This window comes from Chionomys nivalis, chromosome 16 (genome assembly GCF_950005125.1).
Source record: "Chionomys nivalis chromosome 16, mChiNiv1.1, whole genome shotgun sequence".
NCBI classification, from domain to species: Eukaryota; Metazoa; Chordata; class Mammalia; order Rodentia; family Cricetidae; genus Chionomys; species Chionomys nivalis.
The window spans coordinates 7,998,773-8,022,744 of NC_080101.1; the positions used below are offsets into that span (position 1 = coordinate 7,998,773).

At 45.3% G+C, this 23,972-nt stretch overlaps 1 protein-coding gene across 1 annotated transcript in view; it reads right to left on the reverse strand.

The window, feature by feature from the left end:
• Positions 1-20,988: 20,988 nt before the first annotated feature.
• The window catches only part of Rab2a (RAB2A, member RAS oncogene family), a 71,047-nt gene continuing 68,063 nt past the window's right edge, over positions 20,989-23,972 (reverse strand). The window contains exon 8 of the mRNA XM_057790952.1: positions 20,989-22,282. Coding sequence (XP_057646935.1) covers positions 22,187-22,282 — 96 coding nt within the window. The 3' untranslated portion in view covers positions 20,989-22,186. The remainder of the gene's footprint in view (positions 22,283-23,972) is intronic.

Sequence of the window (23,972 nt, forward strand, 5' to 3'; positions counted from 1 at the left end):
GCTGCCCTGCTCCTCTCTCCCGTTTACCAGAGAGCAAGGGCAGGCAATGGACACTGCCAATGAGGTCATCTTTCTTTCTTAACCTTTGACGGTGAACACCAGGCATGACAGACTTCGCTAACATTTGTCTCTTTTGTAATTGCGTTAGTCTCCTCTTCATATACAATCGTCTTCTTGTTCTTGTAGGATACTCAGAGCACCACAAAAACCAAGACTTTCGGAGTTCTGTGGACACTTACTGAAATGATTTGGGGAATAGAGTACCCCAATTTCTTTAGTATCAGTTATCATCTATGAGGGAGCACAACTTTATATCAAGACCTTGGAGCATCTGAGTTGGGGAAAAGGTCATTTATTTCGTTTCTGTTTTGCTCCTAGATAGTATAGAGATGTAGTCACGTGACACTCTGTGACAGCAGCATTCTGAGAAATGCATTGTTGGGTGATTTTGACCTTGTGTGAATGTCACAGAGTGTGCTTACCTAGACGATGAAGGCTACCACGTTGCTATGCGATAAAGAACTCCAGACTGCCACTGAATCTCACATGATCCTTTGTAGACTAAAACACCACTGTTTGGTGACTCATATGGACACCCATGTGTTTATATGTTCATTGCTTTCATTGCTCCTATGAAATCCAAATGTCTCTAAGTTTGAAGCGGGTTATGCAGAGCGCCAGTGGCTGGTGTTTTGTCCAGACGCTGGGGTATAGCACAGTGTTCATTACCTTTATTTGATTCTCAGTTTAGTACTCTGGGGCAATCCAGAAATCAGAAAGTTGCTCAGTTTGCAAAGATGGAGATTGAGACGGTTATTATTTATATCAGCTTCTCACAAACCAGACTCACCTGGAGAACGGAAACTGCACTTGAAGAACTGCCTGCACCAGACTGCTCCATGGGCATGGCTGGGGGCCATATTCTCTCTCTTTCTGGAACAGGGTTTCTATGTGTAGCCTTGGCTGTCTTGGAACTTGCTTTGTAGAACAGGCTGGCCTTAAACTCAGGGATATGCCGCTCTCTGCCCGCTGAGTGCTGGGACTGAAGGTTTGCGCCACCATCCCTGACTCTGTGGGAGCATTTCTTGAAATGATGATTGATGTCCAGCCCACTATGGGTTGTAACATCCTTGAGGTGGCCCTGGAGTGTATAAGAAAGCAGGATGGCCAGGAGGTGGTGGCGCACACATTTGATCCTAGCTCTCTGGAGGCAGAGACAGGTGAGTTTTGTCTGAGTTCGAGGACAGACTAGTCTACAGAGTGAGTTCCAGGACAGCTAGAGAGCTACACAGAGAAATCCTTTCTCAAAAACAAAACAAAACACAAAAACAAAAGCCAAACAAACAAAAAAGAAAAAAAGAAAAGGAAGGTAGGAAAGAAAGAAGGAAGGAAGACAGACAGACTAGTAACCTATGGAAAGGAAGTCAGTGAGCAGTGTTCTCAAAGTCTCCATGCTCCTGCCTTGGCCGCCCTCAGAGATGGACTGCAGTCTAACAGCCAAATAAACCCTTTCCTGCCCAGGCTCCTTTGATCGGAGCAAGGGAAGAGTAACCAGGACAGAGGACATGGACAGAGCTGGTTGCCTCAGACCCGAGACAGTTGTCAGTTACTATGTAGTTGCTGGGAATTGAACCTGGGTCCTCCGGGACAGCAGTCAGTGTTCTTAATCACTGAGCCATCTCTCCAGCCCAAGAGAAGCCAATTTTAGGCATCATTTTGCTTGTATCATCTATTTATAGTAACCATTTGGGATGTTTTATATGACCAGATAGGATGCATGCTTGGGGAATTTTTTCTGTAGAAGGAGTAAATAACCATACTGAATACTTCTGCTTTCAATGCTGCTTTAATGACAACATTTGAATGAATGAAGCCATAGGCGATCTTAAAGCACTGACAGCACAGGATCATGAAAACATTAATGTCTTTGTACTTTTTCTAAGCTGAAGGTCGGCTATTACTTGACTTTTGTATCTCACTTCTGTGCTTACTAATTTATTTTTTAATAACAAACTCTTTCCCCTCTTTTCACCTGTATTTTCCAACTAAAAGTCTACTCTTTGCACCTAAGTGTAGCAAAGTCAGCAGGTTAGTTGACCTGTTAATAGAAAGCCATTAGGGGCCAAGGAACACCCAGCTGTGCTAATTTCTCAGTCCCTCATCTTCCCTGTGGTTCTCAGTCTTCCTAACACTGTGACTCCTGAATACAGTTCCTCATGTTGTAGTGACCCCACACACAAAATTACTTTTGTTGCTACTTCATAACTGTAACTATACTACTGTTATAGATCCTTATGGAAAGTCTGTGTTTTCCGGTGGTTTTAGGTGACGCTGGTGAAAGGGTCGCGCCCCACAGATTGAGAACCACTGCTTTAAGTCTTCATAGCTCAGCAAAGAACTCTTGTTGGACTTTACTTGAGTTGAGTAGCAGGACCATATTTAAATACTGCAGTGCTGAAGGCAGGAATGTCAGCATGGCTACCTGAGACAGCAGGAAAAGGAGCTTCAACTTCTTACACTGGCATTTCATACTAAGGGGAAATATTAAAAGGTACCGGAATAGTTTGTTTTTTTTTTTAATTCAATGCTGAGGCAATTTCTTTCTTTCTTTCTTTCTTTCTTTCTTTCTTTCTTTCTTTCTTTCTTTCTTTCTTCCTTCCTTCCTTCCTTCCTTCCTTCCTTCCTTCCTTCCTTCCTTCCTTTCTTTCTTTCTTTCTTTCTTTCTTTCTTTCTTTCTTTCTTTCTTTCGCAATTTCTTAACGGACCGACAGTTGTTGCATCCAGCAAGAACAACCAAGGATCTAGAATCCGCAGCTTGATACTGTTCTTTTCTTCCATTCCTTCCCTGGGCAAAAATTTCAGCTGAGTTTTAAGCTTTCAATCCAAGCTTAAAATAAGTGTTCATCCCCATCGGCATGGACCAACAAGCTTCAGCCCAGAAATCTATTTTATGAATCACACACGTCTTTGCTAAGAGATTTTTAATTTCGATAAAACTTGTGTCTTAAAACGTGTATCATATTATATATAATACTTAAAAACTTGTAACCGAGCACTCAAAAAATAATTCAGCAATATATACACTGACAACCTACAATGTCTAAGGCTTTGTTGGTTTTCCGTGCCCATTAGTGTGTTTGCTAAAAGGGTTATTGTCCTCTGACCGGACGCTGCTAAGATCATCCTAACATCAACTGGGAACAATGGTGAGCAGGCAGCTGAGATGGGCTGGAGTTGGATAAAGCAGCCCGAGGGGAGGTCTGGATTCCGCAGTACTGAGGGGCAAAGGGCACACGGTTGCGTTGGGAATCCCTAGTCATCATTTGGGTATGAGAAGGAAGTCACCATCCTAGACGAGGAGACAGGGAAGTACCGCAGCGGCAGCAGCGGGAGAGTCTCACCGAAAACGGAAAGCAATTTCAGGTTGGCTGCAACAGAGGAAAGGTTATAACCAAGCCTGGAGTAAAATACCTAGTAGATAGAGCATTAGGTGGAGTTTGTAACGCTAATTTTAGAAGGGACTTTATTTTGAGGGCCACAGGGATTTCTTTAAAGGATTTAAAACGGGAGGGAAGCGATCGGATTAAAATGAATGCATCCATTTAGTCCACTGTAGCGGTGAGAAAGGGGTGGAGGCGCAGGCCGCGCGCAGGTGACAAGTAACTGCGGGGATCCTGGTGGAAACGCCAGGAGCGCGCACCGGAGCAGCGGGAGCCACGAGCAGAAGTGCGGGCCAAACGGATTCTGGGGCTGCGTGAGTTGGCGCGAAAGGATGATGAACAGGCAGTCATGGCTGATGACCATGCATGGCTGAATGCGAAACGCGGGAGGTCTGAGGACAGACAGGTGCCGAGCTCCGGGTAAAAGAGATTTCCAGCCTCCACGTGAAATCGCTTGGCTTCAGGACCACTTGGAAGGCGGAGGGCGCATTGCGAGTGGACCAGACATCAGAGAGAGCCGCCAGCAAAGACGGACCGCACTTATTTTTCTTTTCTTCAAAAATAACCGGAATCCCAAAACCTGCAGTGAAGTAGGCAGTGGGTTCCAGCGCTCTAATTTGGGGAAGGGAAATGAGATTTTGGGGTAGGAGCTGTTCACCATTACCTTACCGTGAGTCCTGTCAATAACCTTCAGCCAACAACCCCGCCCCCCGGTGCCGCCCACAAATTAACTCAATACATCCAACAATACGGAATCTCGATCTTTTCTTTCCTGGAAGAGTATTTCATAGCAATGGGTTTAGGTTTAAAATGTGCCGTGCTCCTTTCGCCCAACTCCTGTATTTAAACGTTAGGGTAACCAGCTTTCAATTCTAATAAATATCGCCTTACAAATACGCAGCCACTTTCAAAAGACCGAAACGAGAGACAGCCGTACACGACCAGTGCGTGCAAACGTGCAAACTTTCCAAATGTTTGCCCGTGGTAGGTTCTGGGCCTCGCTTAGGAGCTCCGCGCGCGTCCGGGACTGAGACAGTACGTCCCCAGCGACACTACCGGCTCCGCCCCCTCCCCATGCCACGCCCCTGGTCCCCGCCCACTCCAGAACGCGGGGGCGGATCCGGGTGCCCCGCGCTGATTGGCTGGATCCCCACAGCCCCGCCCCCAGAGTGCGCGCAGGAAGTTGGCCGGGCGCGCGCGCACGCTGCCCCGCGGGGAAGCGCCCGTGACCCTCGTCGGCGCTTCGGGCTGAGGTGTCCTTGAGCTTCTCGCGGACAACCGCAGTCCCGTTCCCTGCCTCGCGGACCGCGGGGCGGTGGCCGAGGACGCCGCTAGCGGTGCCCGGATGTCGTGGCCCGGACAACGCGGGCTTAAAGGGCCAGCGCCGCGCCGGCGCCTCGACCCGCTCTCCCAGCGAGCGGCCTGGGCGGCCTAAGGCCCGGCTTCCGCAGCCGGCCGCTGCCTGTGATTGGCGGAGGCGCAGAGAATGCTGGACGCCGTAGGTCCCGCCCCGCTCGGGTCAAAATGGTGCGGGCTAGGCCCTGCTCCGGACGGCCCCCGCCTTTCGGTCTGGGGACCCCAGAAAGAGAACGCTAACTTGTTTGAGATCGCGGATTTGGGCGCTGACCTCGAGGTGCGATTTAAAAAGACACAGTCGTCTTCAGCAAGGGAATAAAATGATTGTGTTCAACTTAAAGGTTTCCTTTTAAATAGGTGACGAGGGCATTCAAAGGGGCCAACTTGTAAAAACTCGTTTTGTCTTTCGATTAGTCAGAGCCCGTGACAGTTCATTTGATCAGCCAAAATTAACTAGTCTGCATAAAAGGTGTGTGCACAGATGTAGAGGTAGGTATATATATATATCTCCTCTCGATAATGCAGGTTTTCACCCGAGAAAAATAAAACCAGACTGAATAGCTTTCCAAGTTTGTTTCCACTGTTACCCTGATTCTGATTCTAGACTTAAAATTTTAAGATGTCCTTTTGTTTCGCAATATCTTAGAATAGGTGAGACCTTTAAAAAAAATCTTGAAATTATACTTCTTGGATTGTTTTTGAAGAATATATGGAAATTGTGTGTTTCTAATCATTTGAATCTAATAGCAAAGTAAAGGGAAGTTAGAAAGTACCAACACTTGAGGAGTAACCCCGTTGGTGGGCAACGAGAGAGGATTTAAGATAAAGGATGGTTTGGGGAGAACACTGACATAACAAGGTATGGGTGTATGCCGTAGTGAAACTCAGCACAGTGTGCTAGTTTTGAAAATGACTGATTTTCTACTTAATTCCAAGTATCAAAGTAGTAGATTTTGTTTAAGATGAAGGAGTGAAAAGATAATGAAGAAATGAGGAGAAACACAGGAAATCAAAAATGAACAGATGGGAAATGCTCAGAGAACTCGGAATACCTCAGTGCTCGCTTGTTAAGAAACTGATAGAGGAGAAATCATTGTAAAGTTAAAACAGGCTTGTACTGATACAGTTTTTAGCTCCAGTTTCATGCCCTCTTCAAAAACAAAATTTCACTTACTTGATCATACGGCAGGCTTGGAAATGACAAAGGCAGAAACAGAAACCTCCAGAAGACAAGATGACGTTAATGACATGCTTCATTTTAAGACACGGGCTCATTTCCTGCTAGAGGGATTCCTACCAAATGAGATTTGAAGCTAAATAAATTTATCTTACAGACCTTCCTTAAATCTGTACTCGTGTGTGTGGGGGGAGCAGGTGTGGAAAATGGAAGAGATAAGAGATGTGAGGGAAAATTGGAAACATTCTGTGGCTTCCTCAAATGGCAGTCCTGGGCTCCTCATCCTCAGCCGTTACAATATGGGAATTGAACAAGACAGAGTGGACAATGGAGCTGTCCAGTGGGTAAAGGCACCTGCCACTAAGCCTGATGACCTAGGTCTGCTCCATGGGATGCACAGGATGGAGAGAAAATGGACTCTGTAAGTTTGTCCTCTCTTCTACATGTTCCCCATGGCAATGGGCATGCACGCACACAAATACTTATTGTTTAATAAGGGTATGAGTGTCTGTGCACCACATACCTGCCCTGTAACTGAGGACAGAAAAAGGTGTCAGATCCTTGGAACTGGAGATCCAGGCATCTTGTGAACTGCCATGTGGATGCTGGGAATTGATCATGAGTCCTCTGGAAGAGCAGCCCAACTTTCCAAATAAATAACGCTTAAAAATCAGTTGGTAAACACATATGAAAATATTTTCTATTACACAGAGAAACCCTGCCTTAAAAAAACAACAAAAAAGTTTTTTTTCTTTATATTTAAAAATAAAATCACTAGGGTGTGGGTGGCTGACACTTGTAATAACCCCAAAATAAACGGCAAAAGGTCACAGTTATCCCAGTGAGTGATACATGAGTAATTGTGAATAATGAAAATTTTTAACATTTGAATTATTGATTTTTGTAATTAAACTGTCTTTGTGAGCTATTGAGAAAATGATTGGCATGTAGAACTTAGCACGAGTGAAGCAGAAACAGCAGTGGCCATGTGCTGCAGTCTGCAGTCTGCCCTGCAGGTGAGTCCGGACTATAACCACGAGTTTATAGAGAGTAATATTATGTTACTTTGTCTTGTGCCCAACACTGTGCTAAGCATCCTCTTCGGCTTTCTCAAACACATGCAAGGGATTGCTGCTGTGTCTGTTTGAAAGATGTAGGTGCTGGGGTGACTCAGGTTTCAAAAACTCCAGCAGGTAGGTGTGGTTGAAGACCTGGATTCCTGTCCCAGGTCCCCCCATTGACTATGCTTTCGGTCACTCGCCAAGCAGACATACCTGTGGAATGGGGGACTTGTTTCTCGGTTTAAAGGTTAGTAGGTTGTTTTTAGTTTGGTTTTTGTGCTGGAGGTGAACTCGGCCTACCCTGGCTGACTCCACCGCTGATCTGCTCGCTCTCTCAGCCAATCACATTTCAGCTGGGCCCATTGAACAACTCGTTCACTTTTCATTAACCCTTGCATTCTCACTTAACTTTGTCACCATCTACGTTTTTCTACAGAAAGTCAAGTTTCTATATTTTTTGTTGTATTTTAAATCTGAGGGTGTGTGTGTGTGCAGGCCAGCAGATAGTGTCAGATCTGCAGTCAAGGTGATTGGGATCCATCCAGTAGGAGTGGGTTCCAAACATACATCCTCCGGGAGAGCAGCAAGTGCTCATAACTGCTGAGCTATCTCTCCTGTCTTGTTGTTTTGTGTTTGTTAGTTTGAGACAAGGTTTTGGATCACCCAGGCTGGCATCACACTCTGTGTAGCTGAGGACAGCATGATCTCCTTATCTCTGCCTCTGTCTCCCAGACCAAGGGTTACAATTGTGCACCACCACCTTCAGCCCTCAAGCCTCCATGTAATTTGTGTACAGAAATCCCCTTCAGATTTGAGTTTTCTAAGGTCTTGCACATGGATCATTGACATGAACTCAAGCACACAGAAATTCTGGTGATGTCTGCTCACTTCTTTCCCGCCTCTTCCTGAAGACTTCCCAGATGACTGCTATGTGGACCCCTGCTTCTCCAGGTCATGCTGAGGCTGGTTGAGCCCCATCATTTGGGTGCAGACCAGTGCTCACAGTCAATCTTTTAGAAGATGGAGGCAGCCGGGCGGTGGTGGCGCACACCTTTAATCCCCTAGCACTTGGGAGGCAGAGGCAGGCGGATCTCTGTGAGTTCGAGACCAGCCTGGTCTACAAGAGCTAGTTCCAGGACAGGCTCCAAAACCACAGAGAAACCCTGTCTCGAAAAACCAAAAAAAAAAAAAAAAAAAAAAAAAAAAAAAAATAGAAGATGGAGGCAGGAGAAGGAAGAGCGGAGGTTGCTAGGCAGGACTCTGGGGATCAGTTGCATTGGCAGGCATAACAACAACGGGGATTGTGCTGGTGAGACTTTTGTGTTGTTTTAGAAACAGAGTCTTCTGATCCCAAGCTGGCCTGACACTCACCACATAGTTCAAGCTGGCCTTGAAATTTCTACCCGGTACCTCAGTCATTTAGTACAGGACTACAGACTTGCACCACCAGGCCTAGCACACTTGATGTTTCTTTGTTTTTTTTTTTTAGTGTGTCCCTTGACTATGTGGCACATCTCTAGTGACCAGACTAGGAACAGCTGTGCCTATTCCTAGTCTGCAGTGCTCATTCGAAGCTCTTCCACAGGTGGGCTGAAAGGCAGGTTCAAATCAGTCATGATGGCTGTGTGTTCACAGGGCGTAAAGACGGCTCAGAAGTTAGAGATCAAATTGGCTCGTGTGACTTCTAACGCACATGACCGCCTGGAAATGAGCTCTCTGCTCAACATCCGTGAGCATCTTCATGTCATTCCCATAGCTGTGATAAAATACCTCAACAAAAGCAACTTAGAGGAGAAAGGACTTCTAGCTCAGAACTCCAGGTCACCATTGCAGAGAAGTCATGGCAAGGAGAACCTGAAACAGCTCATGACATCTGCCATCAAGAGCAGATACTGAGTAAAAACATGCTCACTCACGTTCAACTCTTTCCTTACTCCTAATAGTATAGAATCTTCTGCTTAGGGAATGGTGCCGCCCACACAGGATGGGCCCTCTCTCTTCAATTAATATAACCAAGACAGGCTCCCCCAGGCCTACCTGATCCAGACAGTCCCTCACCGAGACTCTTTTCAGGTGATTCAAAACGGTATCAAATTGATAATTAAAACTTGCCATACAACTCCGCACCTTGTCTGCTTGTTACACAGATGTTTCTTTAATCCATAAGCCACCTCCACTCTCTCCCATCCCGAAATCTCATATTTCTCTCCTAATGTAAAATACAGTCCAACTTCAAAAGTCCCCATAGTCTTTACATATTCCAGCACCTAAAGATGATAAAATCTCGGAGCCTGGAGAGAGACCTCAGGGTTCAGAGCCTTGCTGCTCTTACAAAGGACCAGAGTTTGGTTCCTAACACCCACCTTGTGTATAACCACATGTAACTCCAGCTCCAGGTTGTGTCTGACTCCCTTTTCTGGTCTCTGAGGGTACCTGCAGATACTTAGACACACACATGCACATAAATAAAAAGCAATTGTTAGAAAATTCTTAACTGCAAGGACCTATAAAATGAAAAGTGACACAATTTCAACATATAAGGGCACAGAGGAAACTTTCTTGTTCCAAAAGGGAAGAACTTGACATAAAACAGTCATGTCACAGCAAAACCAAAACCAAGCAAGGTAAACACAAATCCTAACATTCCATGTCCAGCATCTGGGGCATGTGATCTAACTGGCTGGGCTCTATGAGGCTTTGACAAAAGGCAGTCCCAACTCTCTGTTGCTGCTACGTAAAGCACACACAATTTCTCTCTTAGGCCTCAGCCAGCTCCATGCCAAACTTGCTGCTCTCCTTGTTAACGTCCATGAGTCCTAAGAGCTCCAGTAGTCTGCTGTCTCCAACCGGAGGTCAAGCTTCCCCTTTAGGGCTTCATACATGGCAGGGATCTAAATCAAGTGTCTGTCCCAAGCTGTGCTCTGTGACCGTCCCCCCCCCCCCCCCCCCCCCCGCCTCAGTCTTGCATCTTTAGTGCCTTCGAAACCACGTGGGCAATGTTTATGGCATTGCCAGGTTCAGCTGTCTGCTGAACATGTAGCCTGGTCCCCTTAGGCCACCGTGGTATTAACTTCTGCTGTGGGCCCCGAGAAAACACTTCCCCAGGCAGCTGATTTTGAGGAGCAGGAAGCTCCTTCAGCTTAGACTTCATCCCATCCGAAGCGGCGCTTTGGTGGGGCTGTCAGGACATCCCTCCTCCCATCCCAGTGCACTGCAGGAGGCTTCACCACAGGATGCTGAGCTCTTCATCAGTTACAGCTGCTTCTTATGAACCAGCCTGGAAACCATCCTGTCTTAAAACTTCCTCTGTAGACCAGGCTGGCCTCTAACTCACTCTGTAGACCAGGTTGGCCTCTAACTCAGTGATCTGCTTGCCTCTGCCCCCTGAGCACTGAGAATAAAGGCCTGTGTCTCTACTACTTAGCCAACCCAGAGCTCCACGGTAAGATGAAAAAGCATAAGGCAAAAGTCACAGTCAGTACATGTGACCTGCTGGTCACCAGAGTTCTTCTAGTTAACTTTCTGTTGCTGGGATAAAACACCCATGACCAAGGCAGCTTATGAAGAAAGAGCTGTTTGGGTTTTGCTTTTCTTTTAAATTTCCTTTTGTGTTTTGGCACGGGGGAGGGGGTTAAAAGGGCAGGGAGTGGATGTGAGGGGACAGGGAGAGGAGTGGGATTGTAATACATGATGTGAAATCCACAAAGAATCAATAAAAGTAAAAAAAAAAAGAAGAAGAAAAGAGTTTCTTTGGAATTCTGGTTGCAGAGGGCCAGGAGTCTATCATGGTGGGAACTCACGGCAGCAACGGCAGGCACTGAGGATTCAGGTTCGCGTCATCAGATGATTTTCTCTCGAGATCCCCTGCTAGCTTTGAGGACTGCAGTTGATTCAAGACTCAAGTTGTCCTTTCCAGCCTTCGTGTGTTTAAGTAGATCAAATCAAATCCTTTAACTGGTATTTACATGTAAGCATGCTTTTCCCGAACAGTGCACAGACATATGCTCCTGAAAGTTCAGTGAATTAATATTGGTAATATTAAAATGCAAACTATTTAACCATGTAATGCAATCTCTTCATTAGTAGCAAGTCCCCCCCCCCCTTGTTTTATGGCAAGTAAAAAGATTTACTGGGACATGTCCTTTCACTCTCTCTCCTTTCCCGTTGTAAACTGGAAAATGAAGATGGTGGGGAGCTGGGGTGGTGAGTTTTCTACCACGTGATTCCACCGTCTGTGTTTTGGATGTGTGTGTGGGGGGGGGGACTGACTTCTCCCAGCCCTGCCTTATGTTTCCCTTGCTCCAGCAGCGCATTTTCTGTAATTGCCTTTCCATATTTGCCAGGAGTCTCTTTCCTTTTAACATTCAACATGTTTGACAGAAGTCCCGTACGGTTCCAAAAATAATAAAGCCAGTCCCAGGAATAAAATGGCAAGCGGCACATTGGTTTGTTTGGGTTTTGGGGGGGTGCCGACAGTATGGCTTTGGTTTTGTCAAACTCTTTAAAACTGTTTTTAGTGTCACATCATGTGGTATAAACAAAAATATTTTCTCCACAGTAGCATGAGCAGAGATGTGATCGTTGGGTTGTGCAGGAGTGGCAGAGGAGGGCGTCTGTCCCTGGAGGGTGGTGGAGGGTGGCTGGCGTGGGCAGTCACATGGTCTGCAGGAGACTCTCTCAGTGTGGAGTGGAGAGGTGATTACACAGACTCCGGGGTCCCGGGAGGAATGAGAGTTTCCCCATGTGTGATGGATCACAAGAACTGTTTGGAATCCAGTGAAATCCATTTCTCTCCTTGTCAGACAGGAACATAAAAAGCAACATTCAATTATCTTTTTATCTTACCCGATGTCACTCCTAGCAAAACAGTCAAATTGTCCCGACAATAAATTTCTGGGCTTTAGTAATTAGATGTTGACAAGTTAAACAGATTAGGCTTCCTTTAACAATGTTGTTTCATCAGAACATCGCAATTAAAGCGTTACTAAGTGTTCAGGGTGTCTGGGCGCTTTCACCAGCACAGAGAGAGGCTGGGAAGCAGGTAACTGGGGAACTACCAGCAAAATCTTTATGTTTTTGTGTGAAATATTTTTAAACCTTCTTTCAGTAGTAAATTGGAGTTAAAAAAAAATCTGATGAAGGAATGTGCCCCTTAGGCACTGTTAGGAAGCATCCCTAGCCAGTGAGAGTCCGTCAGCTGATCCACACTGCAGCAGCTTTGCCCCAGACCCGTCCCCAGATGAGCAGGACCAGGATGTGGAGTGACAGCCTGACCCAGAAGCAGGCGCAGTCACACAATCGCAGTCTCCGACCTTCTTAACCAGAGGGTACATCTTTTTCTTTGTCTGATTTTCCAGACAGGGTTTCTCTGGTTACAGCCCTGGCTGTCCTGAAACTTGCTTTGTAGACCAGGTTGGCCTTAAACTCACAGAGATCCGCCTGCCTCTGCCTACAGACTGCTGGGAATTAAAGGTGTGCGCCGCCACACCATGCCTGAGTGTACATCTTAAGGAGATACAGGGGCTGGTGAGCACACCATGGTGAGGATGCAGGCAGCCCTGTCCTGTGAGGGGATGGCAGCCCTGTCCTGTGAGGGGATGGTAATCCTGTCCTGTGAGGTGATGGAGCCCCTGTCCCCCTGTGTGGTGATGGCAGCCCTGTCCCCCTGTGTGGTGATGGCAGCCCTGTCCTCCTGTGAGGGGATGGCAGCCCTGTCCTCCTGTGAGGGGATGGCAGCCCTGTCCTCCTGTGAGGGGATGGCAGCCCTGTCCTGTGAGAGGATGGAGCCCCTGTCCTGTGAGGTGATGGTCGTCCTGCCCACGATGTCTTCTTAAGAGGAAACTACATTGGATGGCTTTACAGGCAAGGAGTTTTGCCACATAAGGTCACATGGCACAGTATGGAGATTGGGACATCAGTATGTCCTTATGGTGAGCACAGCTCAACCCTTAAGAAAATTCTCTTCTGGTCTCTACAGTGAACTTCCACACATTCTTACCAATTATAGGGAGAGCAAGCAAACTAGTGATCTTAGAGAAAATAGTCCCTAACTCCATGTGAGACTTGAGGAGCTAGATGTGGGCAACGGGCTTCTGGTTCCCAGACACCAGCTTCCATTCAGAACCCATGGCCCCAGGATGTCACCCACCAAGTGACAGGCACCCAGAGATGCAGTTTCCCTTGAACCCATGACACGGACATCAGGATACGTGGCAATCCCCAACCCTGGGCATTAGGATGCAAGAGCGGCCGCCAACACTCCCCAGCCCTCAACCCTGGTCCAGCACGCTTCAAATATCCATGTGGACAAGCGATTAGAGGACGTGAGAAAATGAGAGCAAAGGTGCAGGGAAGGAGGAGTTGTTGTTGGGTTCAGTGTCATGAGGGACACTTACCTTTATGAAGTCATACACTAATAAACCCTCATCAGATCATGAGAGCCAAGTGCATGTAAGCCACCCGATTCAGTGCTTTGGAACTTGGGAAATTGAACAAATGTAGGATATTAATATTGGATTTTTTGTCCTTGCCAGTCATTCATAAGGAACTGGGATTGGTAAAATACTCAGGCTCCAGTGGTCTTTTACCCAGAACATGGAGCTCGGAGAGAACAAAGTGCCAAGGGTGGCCTCTGGGCAGGCTTGCTAGAGGGGTTCAGCTTTTCTGCAGATTCCTGGGGCTCCTTCCATGTTGCAGCTGTGGGAGCCCTCTGCTCTGTGGGTCTGTGTCTCGGACAGGCCCAACTCAGAAGACCGCAGGGCTCAGCAGGCTCTGCAATCGCTCCGCTCATCTTGCTTTGGTTGGTCCTGTGACACAAGCCCATGATCATCTATCATTACACATTTCCTTAGGAAAGATCCGAGGAAGAAGGTTTCTGCCTACAGCCTTTGGCAGAAGCGTCAGTGGTTACAGTCCTTAGGAATGCTCACACTATCAATCCCCAAAGACAGTGTGAAAATGACGGCTTCCACACACAGCACCCACCAATTGAGGGCACGATTGGAAGGGAAGGATTATGCCTCAGACCCAGACTGTCCCCAGTTGGTATCAGTCTGCAAGGGGGCGGTTGATGGTTGGTTGTGTGATCGTTCACTGTATTCCATAGTGTGAATTCTCTGCAGCACGCTCTCTCTGCGGGATGGTAATGTGGCTATTTTAATTTAAAATTAATTGACAAACGTAAGACTGCATTGGCCTTCTCCAAGGTAGTTATCTCCACTCTTGTCATTAATGCCTGTGACTACTTAGCAGTATTTGAATCACCCCAAAGGAAGTCAGGATCTCAAATAAGAAACATGACATGCTTAGCCCACAACCTCTTACCATTCGTTCATACTCCTTTATTCCTGCCCCGGGATTGAAATAACTTCTCCATTGTCAATGTTATTTTCCTCATACTCACGTGCATTTTACACTGTGCCTTACAGTCATAAAAAAAATAATGCCAGGCGGTGATGGCACATGCTTTTAATCTCAGGAGGCAGAGGCAGGCGGATCTCTGTGAGTTCAAGGCCAGCCTGGTCTACAAGAGCTAGTTCCAGGACAGGCTCCAAAGCTACAGAGAAACCCTGTCTTGAAAAACCAATAAACAAACAAACAAATACTAAATAATAAATGCTGGTGAGGATATGGACAAAAGGAAGCCCTTCTACACTGCTGATGGAGATGTCAACCAGTCTAGCAGAGGTCAGGAGAAGGTTTCTTTAAAAAATGAACAACAGCGACCATACTCCAACCCACAACCCTGACTGAAACCCCCTGCTTTACCAGAGACCATGCCGTACCCAGAACCCCAGGTAACCCTATGCTGGCTGACCACAAACACCCTCAGAGCCTGACCAACCTTCCCCCAACAGTACCCCCTCTTCTCATCATCATATCCCAGCCCAAATTCTGGATCATCCAAGAGTGACCCCCAACCACAAAATCTTTGTCCTAGCTACAATCTGTCCTGCCTGCAAGACGTGCTGGGGCAAAGGGGGAGCAGAACTTGTGGGAGTGACCAATTCATGACTGGTCCAACTTGAGGCCCATGCCATGAGAGGGAGTCCATGTTGGATACTGCCTGGACAGCCAGTCCCAGAGTCCATGTCGGACACTGCCTGGACAGCCAGTCCCAGAGGCGGGACAGTGCAAAGACCCAGAATAGAGCCAAACATGAATGGAAAAAAGGTCAATGAAATGATTCCTAATGATTTATCCTGCTATACTGATAGGTCAGAGACTAGCCCAATTGTCTTCGGAGGGATGACGTCCAGCAACCAATGGGAGCAGATGCAGAGACCCATAGCTAAACACTAGTCAGAGCCAGGGGAACCCTGCAGAAGATGGGGAGGTAGGGGTCAAGGACACCATGAGAACATGATCCATAGAATCAGGAAACATAGTGGCTCATAGGAGCTTACAGAAACTGAAGTGACCAACCCTGATGGGTCTGAGCCAGGTCCCCTGCATATACCTTATGGTTGTATAGCTTGGTGTTCTTGGGAGACTCTCAACAATGGGAGTAGGGATTGTCTCCAACTCTTCTGCCTCCGCTTGGGGCCCTTTTCCACCTACTGGGTTGCCATGTCCAGCCATGAAATGAGAGTTTGTGTCTAATTTTGTTGTGTCTTGTTAGGTCATGTTCAGGGATATCTCTGGGAGTCCTGCTCTTCTTATTGTTGTTGTTTTGAAGGGGAAAAGGGGAGTTGATTCTGGGGAGAGGAGAGGTGGGAGGAGGACTAGGAAGAGGGAAGGGAGGGAAACTGCAGCACTATTAACTATAGGGAAGCCATGGAACCAGCCTAGGTGCCCATCAAGTGAAGAGCGGACAGAGAAAACATTTGCTTTTTATACAGAATGGTAATTTTTTTTTTCAGTCATAAAGAATGGAAAAAATGAGACTAGAGATGCCCGTGAACATGAATTAAACCAGTTCTGGAAAAATGTCAGGTTTTTGGTTGCACCACCAAATAGGCCATGTTTAGCAGGTCCTAAGGACTTCCCTCCAGGTCTTTGCGGGTGTTCACAAAGTGAGCAGGGAATGGTCATCACGGCTCAGGGGTTGGTTCAGCAGGACATCAAGATGATGACCATGACGGGTCTGCAGTGGCCGCAGCTGCACCAGTGTGGTGGACTGTTCTCGGCTGTGATGCTGCAGCTCCACCTCCATGACAAGCTGCTCTCTCTAGTTACTGTCAACTTTCTGGTTCCGTGTTCTTGCTGGCATTGCATCAAAGGCATACATACACACACACACACAGCCATATTTGTGCATATGTATGTGTGTGAAATGTATTACTATGTCTCTTTTTCAGTATTAGGGATTAAATCTAGGACTCTGTACATGACAGAGAAGCACTCTCTCACTTAGCTACATTGCAGACTCACCTTTAAACTCCATTGGAAGCAAGGTCTCAGTCACTTAAGTACCCAGCTGACCTTGAAGTAACTCCGTGGTTTAAAAACTCATACTTGATATTCTCCTGCTTCAACCTCCCAAGCAACCATGATTACATGCTTGTGTCAGTGGCCAGCTAAGTTCAACTTATCTCAAAAGGTATTTATCAAGGAATCATGTGTGTGTTGGTTTAGGGGATCCCACCCAGAGCCTGTGTATATTCGACAAGTACTATGCCAGTGAGCTATATACCTCAAGCCCCAAGTTCAGCTGTTTCTGCTGTTGTTCATAGACAGACTCTTGACAGGGAACCCAGGCTGTCCTTGATTTCACCATCTACTTCTGCCTCCTGAGTGTTGATCACAGGCATACATCACCCTGCCTGGATCAAGTTTAAGTTTTAATTATGCAAATATATTTGATGATACAAACTGCAGAGTAGCTGCCTAATTTAATTACAGAGGTCTATAAAACGTTTTCTGTTTTGATCTTTCTTATACCCAACAGAAGTTACTCATTAATTTTATGTGTATGGGTAAATACTTTGCTTGCATGCATGTTTGTGCACTGTGTGGTGGCAGTGGCCATCAAGGCCAGAAGAGGGTGTCAGATCCCCTGGGACTAGAGTTACAGATGGGAGTCACCATGTGAGTTCTGAGAAGGGCTTTGAATCCCTGAGTCAGGGGTTCTCAACCTTCTTAATGTTGCAGCTCTTTAACAGTGGTCCTCAGGCTCCCTCATGCTGAGACCCTTTAATAAAATTCTTTGTGTTGTGGTGGCCCCCAATTATAACATTTTAACTGCTACTTCATAACTGCAGTCACTCCCAGCACCACAGGGTATCTTGTGCACACAAGCTTCTGTATTGCTATCAAGGTGGGGTCTCAGAAGAGATCTGAATTGCTGCTACAATAGCAATATAAGGGGGCTTTATTATCCAAGTGATCCATGGACATCTTGTGGGATTAGTTCTTGCCTTCCACCATGTGCAATCTGGGATTGAATTTAAAATGGCAAGCTTGGTGATAGGTTCCTGATGTGGAATATTATTTTAACTGGGCAAGGATGTGTTACATTTGTTTATGTTGCGCTCTCTTTAACTGTGAAAAGGTGTGTTGCATTTGTTTATTTATGCAAAGATGTGTTGCTGTTTTACCTTGCCTGCCTAAGGCACTTGACTGATCTAACAAAGAGTGAAATGGCCAGTGGCTAGTCAGAGAAAGGATAGGTGGGGCACATTGGCAGAAAGAAAAAGCAGGAGAGGAAAGTTAAAGAATGAGAAGAGAGGAGAGGAGGAGGGAGATGCCTGGGGCCAGCCGACATAGAGTAGGACATAAAGACAAAAAGCCCCAAGGCAAAATGTAGATAAATAGTTAAAATAAATCTGAGCATTCATAACTAATAAGAAGTCTCCATAACATGATTTGGGAGCCTGCTATACGTGCCTTTACAAGATGAACCATTTTATTGGTCCTCTATCTGAATTAAAAAAAACAAAAACTCAATCTTGTGTAATAAGGTATACAATGTACGGAAGCTTGAACGTAATTGGATCCCATAATCTCATCGGGAGTGGCACTATTAGGAGGTGTGGCTTTGTTGGAATGGGTATGACCTTGCTGGAGGAAGTGTGTCACTGTGGGAGATGGTTTTGAGGTTTCCTATACTCAGAATACTGCCCAGTGTCTCAGTTAATTAATTTCCTGTTGCCTGCAAGCCAAGATGTAGAACACTTGGCTACTTCTCCAGAACCATGTCTGCCTGCATGCTGCCATGATCCCTGCCATAATGGACTGAAGCTCGGAACTGTGAAAGCCACCCCAAATACATGTTTTCTTTCTTTTTTTTTTTTTTTTTTTTTTTTGATTTTTCGAGACAGGGTTTCTCCGTAGTTTTTGGTTCCTGTCCTGGAACTAGCTCTTGTGGACCAGACTGGCCTCGAACTCACAGCGATCCGCCTGCCTCTGCCTCCCGAGTGCTGGGATTAAAGGCGTGCACCACCACCGCCCGGCTGTACATGTTTTCTTGTAAGAGCTGCCATGGTCATGGTGTCTCTTCATAGCACTAGAAACCCTCAGATACAAAGCTAGTAGGGTAAAAATATTAATATGAAGTAAATCAACACACCCATTAACTTACTTTATATTTAAAAACATTTTTTTGGGGGGGGGGTTACCAGGGACGAAACTCAGGCCTCACATTTACTAGGCAGGAGCTGTATCACTGAGCTACATACTAGACTCCATGTTTGCATTTAAAGTTATATAAAATTAAATTTAAATAAATTATTGTTACTTTTCAAGACAGGCTTTGTGTGTGTGTGTGTGTGTGTGTGTGTGTGTGTGTGTGTAGCTTTGGCTGTCCTGGAACTGTCTGTAGACCATGCCTGACTGCCTCCTGAGTGCTGGGATTAAAGGCATGAGCCATCACTGCCTGAGTTAAACTTTCTAAAAAAGATTTTTTTATATGTGTAAGTGTTTTGTTGGTATGTATTTATGTGCACCACTATGTGCCCACAGAGGTCAAAAGAGAGTATCAGATCCTCTGGAACTGGAGTTACAAATGGTTGTGAGGGGCCTTACGGGTGCTGGAGTGGAGCAGTAAGCACTCTTAACTGGTGAGCCATTTCCCCTCACCCCCACGTTCACATTTAAAAGGTATACAATTTCCTTTATGAATTATCAAATTTCATTTTTTTCTCAGATTTTTGGTTCTTTGCCCTTTAATATTTAGGAGCAAGCCTCATGTCTACAAAAATAATGAATACTACTATGTATTCTGGCATTTCAAGTAAAGTTGCATAATCATGACTTCAAACAAGTCAGTAATGTTTTCTATTATATGGCAAAGGCAGGAGCCATGCTGGGCTGGCTCTATTAATCCCAAAGCCCATCTAAACTGCTTGCCTATCTACCTCAGTTCAAAGAGATTGTTCCTAAGCCAGGAAAAATCATTTTCCCGAGGAATCAGACCCATTGTGGTATGGTTTACCCCACTACCTGACCCTTTCATGAACATGATTACTTTCCTGTTTTACAGTTCTGTTTTAGTTTTATTTGCTGAGAGATGATGGCAGGCACATGCAGCTCACACTGCATGTGCAGAGAACAGGGGATAACTTTGGGGGAGTGCATGTCTTTTCTTTCCACCTGTTGAGGTGGTCTCACTTGTGTGTTACACGCTAGACAGAACATAAATGCCCAGGCAATTCTCTGGAACTGAACAAATGGCAAGCAATTTTGTTTATGAATTTATTTTACTGACCCACATTTTCTGTTAACTGGTTATTTTAGAATGTCCTTAAAAGCAAATAGGAAATGCCAGCTGGCTATGGGTACACACAACTGTAATTCTAGCTAGCCAGGAGACAGGTTGTGAGTTAACAGCTAGCCCGAGATGCAGAGAGAGAGAGAGAGGTTTCAAACAAAACTGAAACACAGACTCAGCTGGACAGCACCTCTATTGTATGGGACTCCTTCATCCAACTGACTCAAGTCAGAGGAAAAACGGCCACAAGGTCTTCATTGAAGACTCTAATTTTGGATGCTACGTGCTGACCACTAGAGTTGCATTTGTTTCCATGCCTGATTCTTGTTATTAAAATATAACCATATATGCTATAAAAATTGATCAAAAACCAAACAAAAGCACAACTATAGTTTGAGTCAACAGGGTCCCAATACTACATTAGTTGTAATAGGCACAGAAGGCTAGCCAAGAGTGCAGAGCACAGACAACACTTCCTGTGAGTCACGAAGTGCTCGGGTCATACTCATTCCTTGGTGGTCGGCAGAGAAAGGCAGCAGTCCATCAGGTGCTACTGCCTCTGCCTCTGGCAGGGACTAGAATACATGAAATACCAAGTCTTGTTTACAGCCATCGTATCACATTTGATTTAGGAAAGAATCGTGGTTAGAGAAGGGATGTAAAAAAGCACCTCAATTTCTGACAAGTTAACAAAGCTGTCAATACATCCGAGGGCCCGTGGAATACAGTGGGCTTTTGCTATGCAACAGTAATGAGAAAGCAGCACCGTCAGTAGACTGCTATGCCCACTCTGAGGGGAAAGAGCTCAAATAAAAAATGCTCATAAAACTACAGATCCTCGTGGCATAGTGGTATATGCCTTTCATCCCAGCACTTGGAAGGCGGATCTCAGTAAGTCTGAGGCCAGCGTAGTCTACAGAGAGAGAGTTCTAGGACAGTCAGAGCAGCACAGAGATACCCTGTCTTGGTCAACAAAAAAACAAACAAACCCTACAAGTTCTTGCTCCCTTCTCTGTGCCACACAACAGCATTTTAGCAGCATCTGGTGATTCCCCATGAGAGCAAGGACAAGCCAGGACAGGGCTGTTGGATCTCTAGGGAAAGCCAGCAGGAGGTAGGAGCGCAGGGTCTCACTCCGAGCTTAAGTTCTACGGGCACACATGCTCTTTTGTCCTACCAGTGAGGCCTTCTACACTTTCACAAGGGTTACACATTCCAACCTTCTAGGAAAATATGCGGGAACTCATGTAAAAGGTGTTAATGAACTATCAAATATATTTAAAAACGTGCTCATCATGAAAAGGACACTTTTATACACAGGATTTTATTTTGCACTGCTGAAACAATTCCATTCTAGACCAAGGGAGAAAAAGAAAGGATAAAACCACCACAGAGAGTAAACGACTAAAGCTTTTCTACTTGAACAGGATTTCCATCTGTAGATTTATTTTCATCACATCCCCTCAGAACAGACAGTAAGCTTACCATAGTTGAAATATTATAGATAGGTTGCCACTGAAAAGAAAAATTTTACACAGTCACTGTACATCAAGGCTGACAAACTGTCCTGCGTGAAAAATATCCTTAGAATTGTGTGACTGGAAGGGAACATGATGTGTCTAAGGGAAGGTAAAGTGGCATGGCGCACCCTCTCCATGGACTCATCTCGGAGTCGCTTAGTGTTGGGATTTCTGCTTCTGCCCTTCCCACCCACCACACTGTTTTTACCCAATAGCACTCATTAAGGCAAACAAATCCTTCTGTGAAGCCGTCTCAAGAAATTGTGGACAAATAGCAAACTTTTGGCATTAAAACAGGTTAACACACACAGCCTTTAGTAATACAATAAGCTTATTTTTCTTGGACTAGTGACAAGAAGAGATGAGCATGCTCATTAGCGATGTCAAAAAGTTTACAAGTCAGTGTCCAAGCAATTCCTAACAATGCTTCTGTAGCTTCAAGCTCCGAACAGTGTAGGGTTTATGCAAATGCATTAGACTTCAAGCTTGGCAAATCACACCCAAGCAGGTTATTAAACTATATATACAGAAAGCAAATGATAAATACAGAATTCAAAGAGTCCTTCTGCTTTTCCTTATATCCTTGAACTGACAGACCTTCTGAGGACAGTCCTAGCATATTAAACATTAGGTAACCACAGATGTTGGGAAACCTAACTACACAAACTGATTTAAAATACTCACCATGACTTGTAGTGTTTAATACAATTCAGCTCGTAGTCAAGGGCACAAGACAACATTTAACAAAAATAATCACATCAATTGACCTAGAAATCAAATGCAAATAGATATGAATACAATCTCCAAAATCTGTCTTTTTAAGTGAACATTAACCATTTATTCAAAGTTATACAAGAATCTGAAGGATTAAAGTCTCCTGTGACATAAAGCCATTTCAGATAGTTTCATGTCTCAGCTGGGCACGAGGAAAGAGGGGGACAGAGTGCGTGGCTCCACTGGGCAGCTAGCCGGTGACAACGGACTCAACAGCAGCCTCCCCCCGCCTGCTGTCCGCCTTGGTTGCCTGCATGTGTTGCATTGGTAGCAGCGTGCTGAGGGCCAATTTTAATGCCATTTGCCTAAAGTAAAAGAGAACAGGACCATAAATAAAATCAGACCCATCCAGGAAGTAGACTAAGTAGATTTTTCTAAAAAATTCACCTAATTCAGAGTGATTTAATTTTGCCAAACAACTCTAAAACATATTTCAAGTAGATTTTTGAAACCAGGTGGTTCCTTGTTGTGAAAAGAAGACAGAGGAAGGAGGCCTGAGAAGAGTTTGTTACAGTACCAGTCAGTGGAGCCCAGATAACGCTGCCTGTCAGAGTTTCATAATGAAGACATGGAATAATTAGTACAGGGGATGATTATTAAAGGGTAAAAGTATCCAAAGTCTTTGCTGCCTGGAGGACGTAAAATCTTCCCTCTAGACAGCATTCTGCTCCATGCTGAATCAGCTGTGCAGGCTCAGGGGACATGAGTGTTCTGTGTCGTCAGTAATTTCTATGAGCCCCGAAGACATGGCACGTTGCCAAGAACCCACACACAGAGTGGTTCTTTCATTCATCAAACTCACACCTATGTCTCAACCCTCACTCCCTCAAGTGGATTTTACCTAAAAATACAACACTTTGAGAAAAGTAATACAGTAGCTCCAGAAATTAAGCTGTTAAGGAAACTTTGCGTCACAGTAAATCTCAGATTTATGGTGTTTGGCAGTTACTCTGCAGCAGTAGCAGCCTTGGGGCTTCTGGCACTGGCTCCATATTGACAGCGGCTGATGTGGTTTCTTTTCGCTCTTTTGACTCCTCTTTAATAAAAAGCATGCCCCATGGCTCATTGGTTCTGCCCCCTCTGGGCTGCTAGCAACTTCTTGAGGAATCAAGAAGTCAATCTTGGCATCAGGCCAAATACATAGCATGGCCTGTTGGCTCCTGACAGCACATTACAGTCAAAGCCACAGAAGACACAGCAAAGCAGTCAGCTCCTCTAGGAAACCAGACAGAAACAACATGTGTGCCCTGTAAACAGAGGCCCAGTTACTGTTCAGTTTATAGGGCATTAGTCTCTGAATGGTGTCACCTTTAAATTAACTCAAGAAGTATTGCCATGTAAGTCTAAAGAAAAGATTTAAACCTGTGCTATTCCTCATTAAAAACATTAAGTACTTTTTGGAAAGCTAAGGCGTGCAGCTGATTGCCTCGTGAAGTACAGGCCAAGAGCATCTCTTAGATGTCGTGATACAAAGTAACACAATGCTTATGTGAAAGTAACAACATGCTCTATTTGCATAAACATTCCGAAACAAGGATAAACGCAGAGAGGGAGGGGAGTTTAAGTGAAAATGACAGCTAGAGGACATTGTCAGTCATCTAAAATGTCACACTTTATCCTAATCATGTTGACCAAATTATGCTCAAAATAACACTAGCGAAAGCCATGCCAACTATTAATTAATTATATGCATTTATTTGGTCTCCTGAAAAATGTGTTTTGCTTTAATAGTCATTTCCAAATTGGGAACTGCCTTCTTTCCGGCTAGAAGAGAGAAGGCTGCACCAGTCCACAGGACATGGAGTTACACGCTAGGACGGCATTCCCCAAAGCGTAAGCACATTTGGATAAATGCAGGTTTTCTTTACAACTAAGGGAATTTACATTATTTTTCATTGTTTGCAATGAATAGTCAGGGCCATTTCCTTTAATCAAATTTCATGAAGCCACCCTCTACTAGAACATGTACATGTAACTGCTGAACTATGCACATAA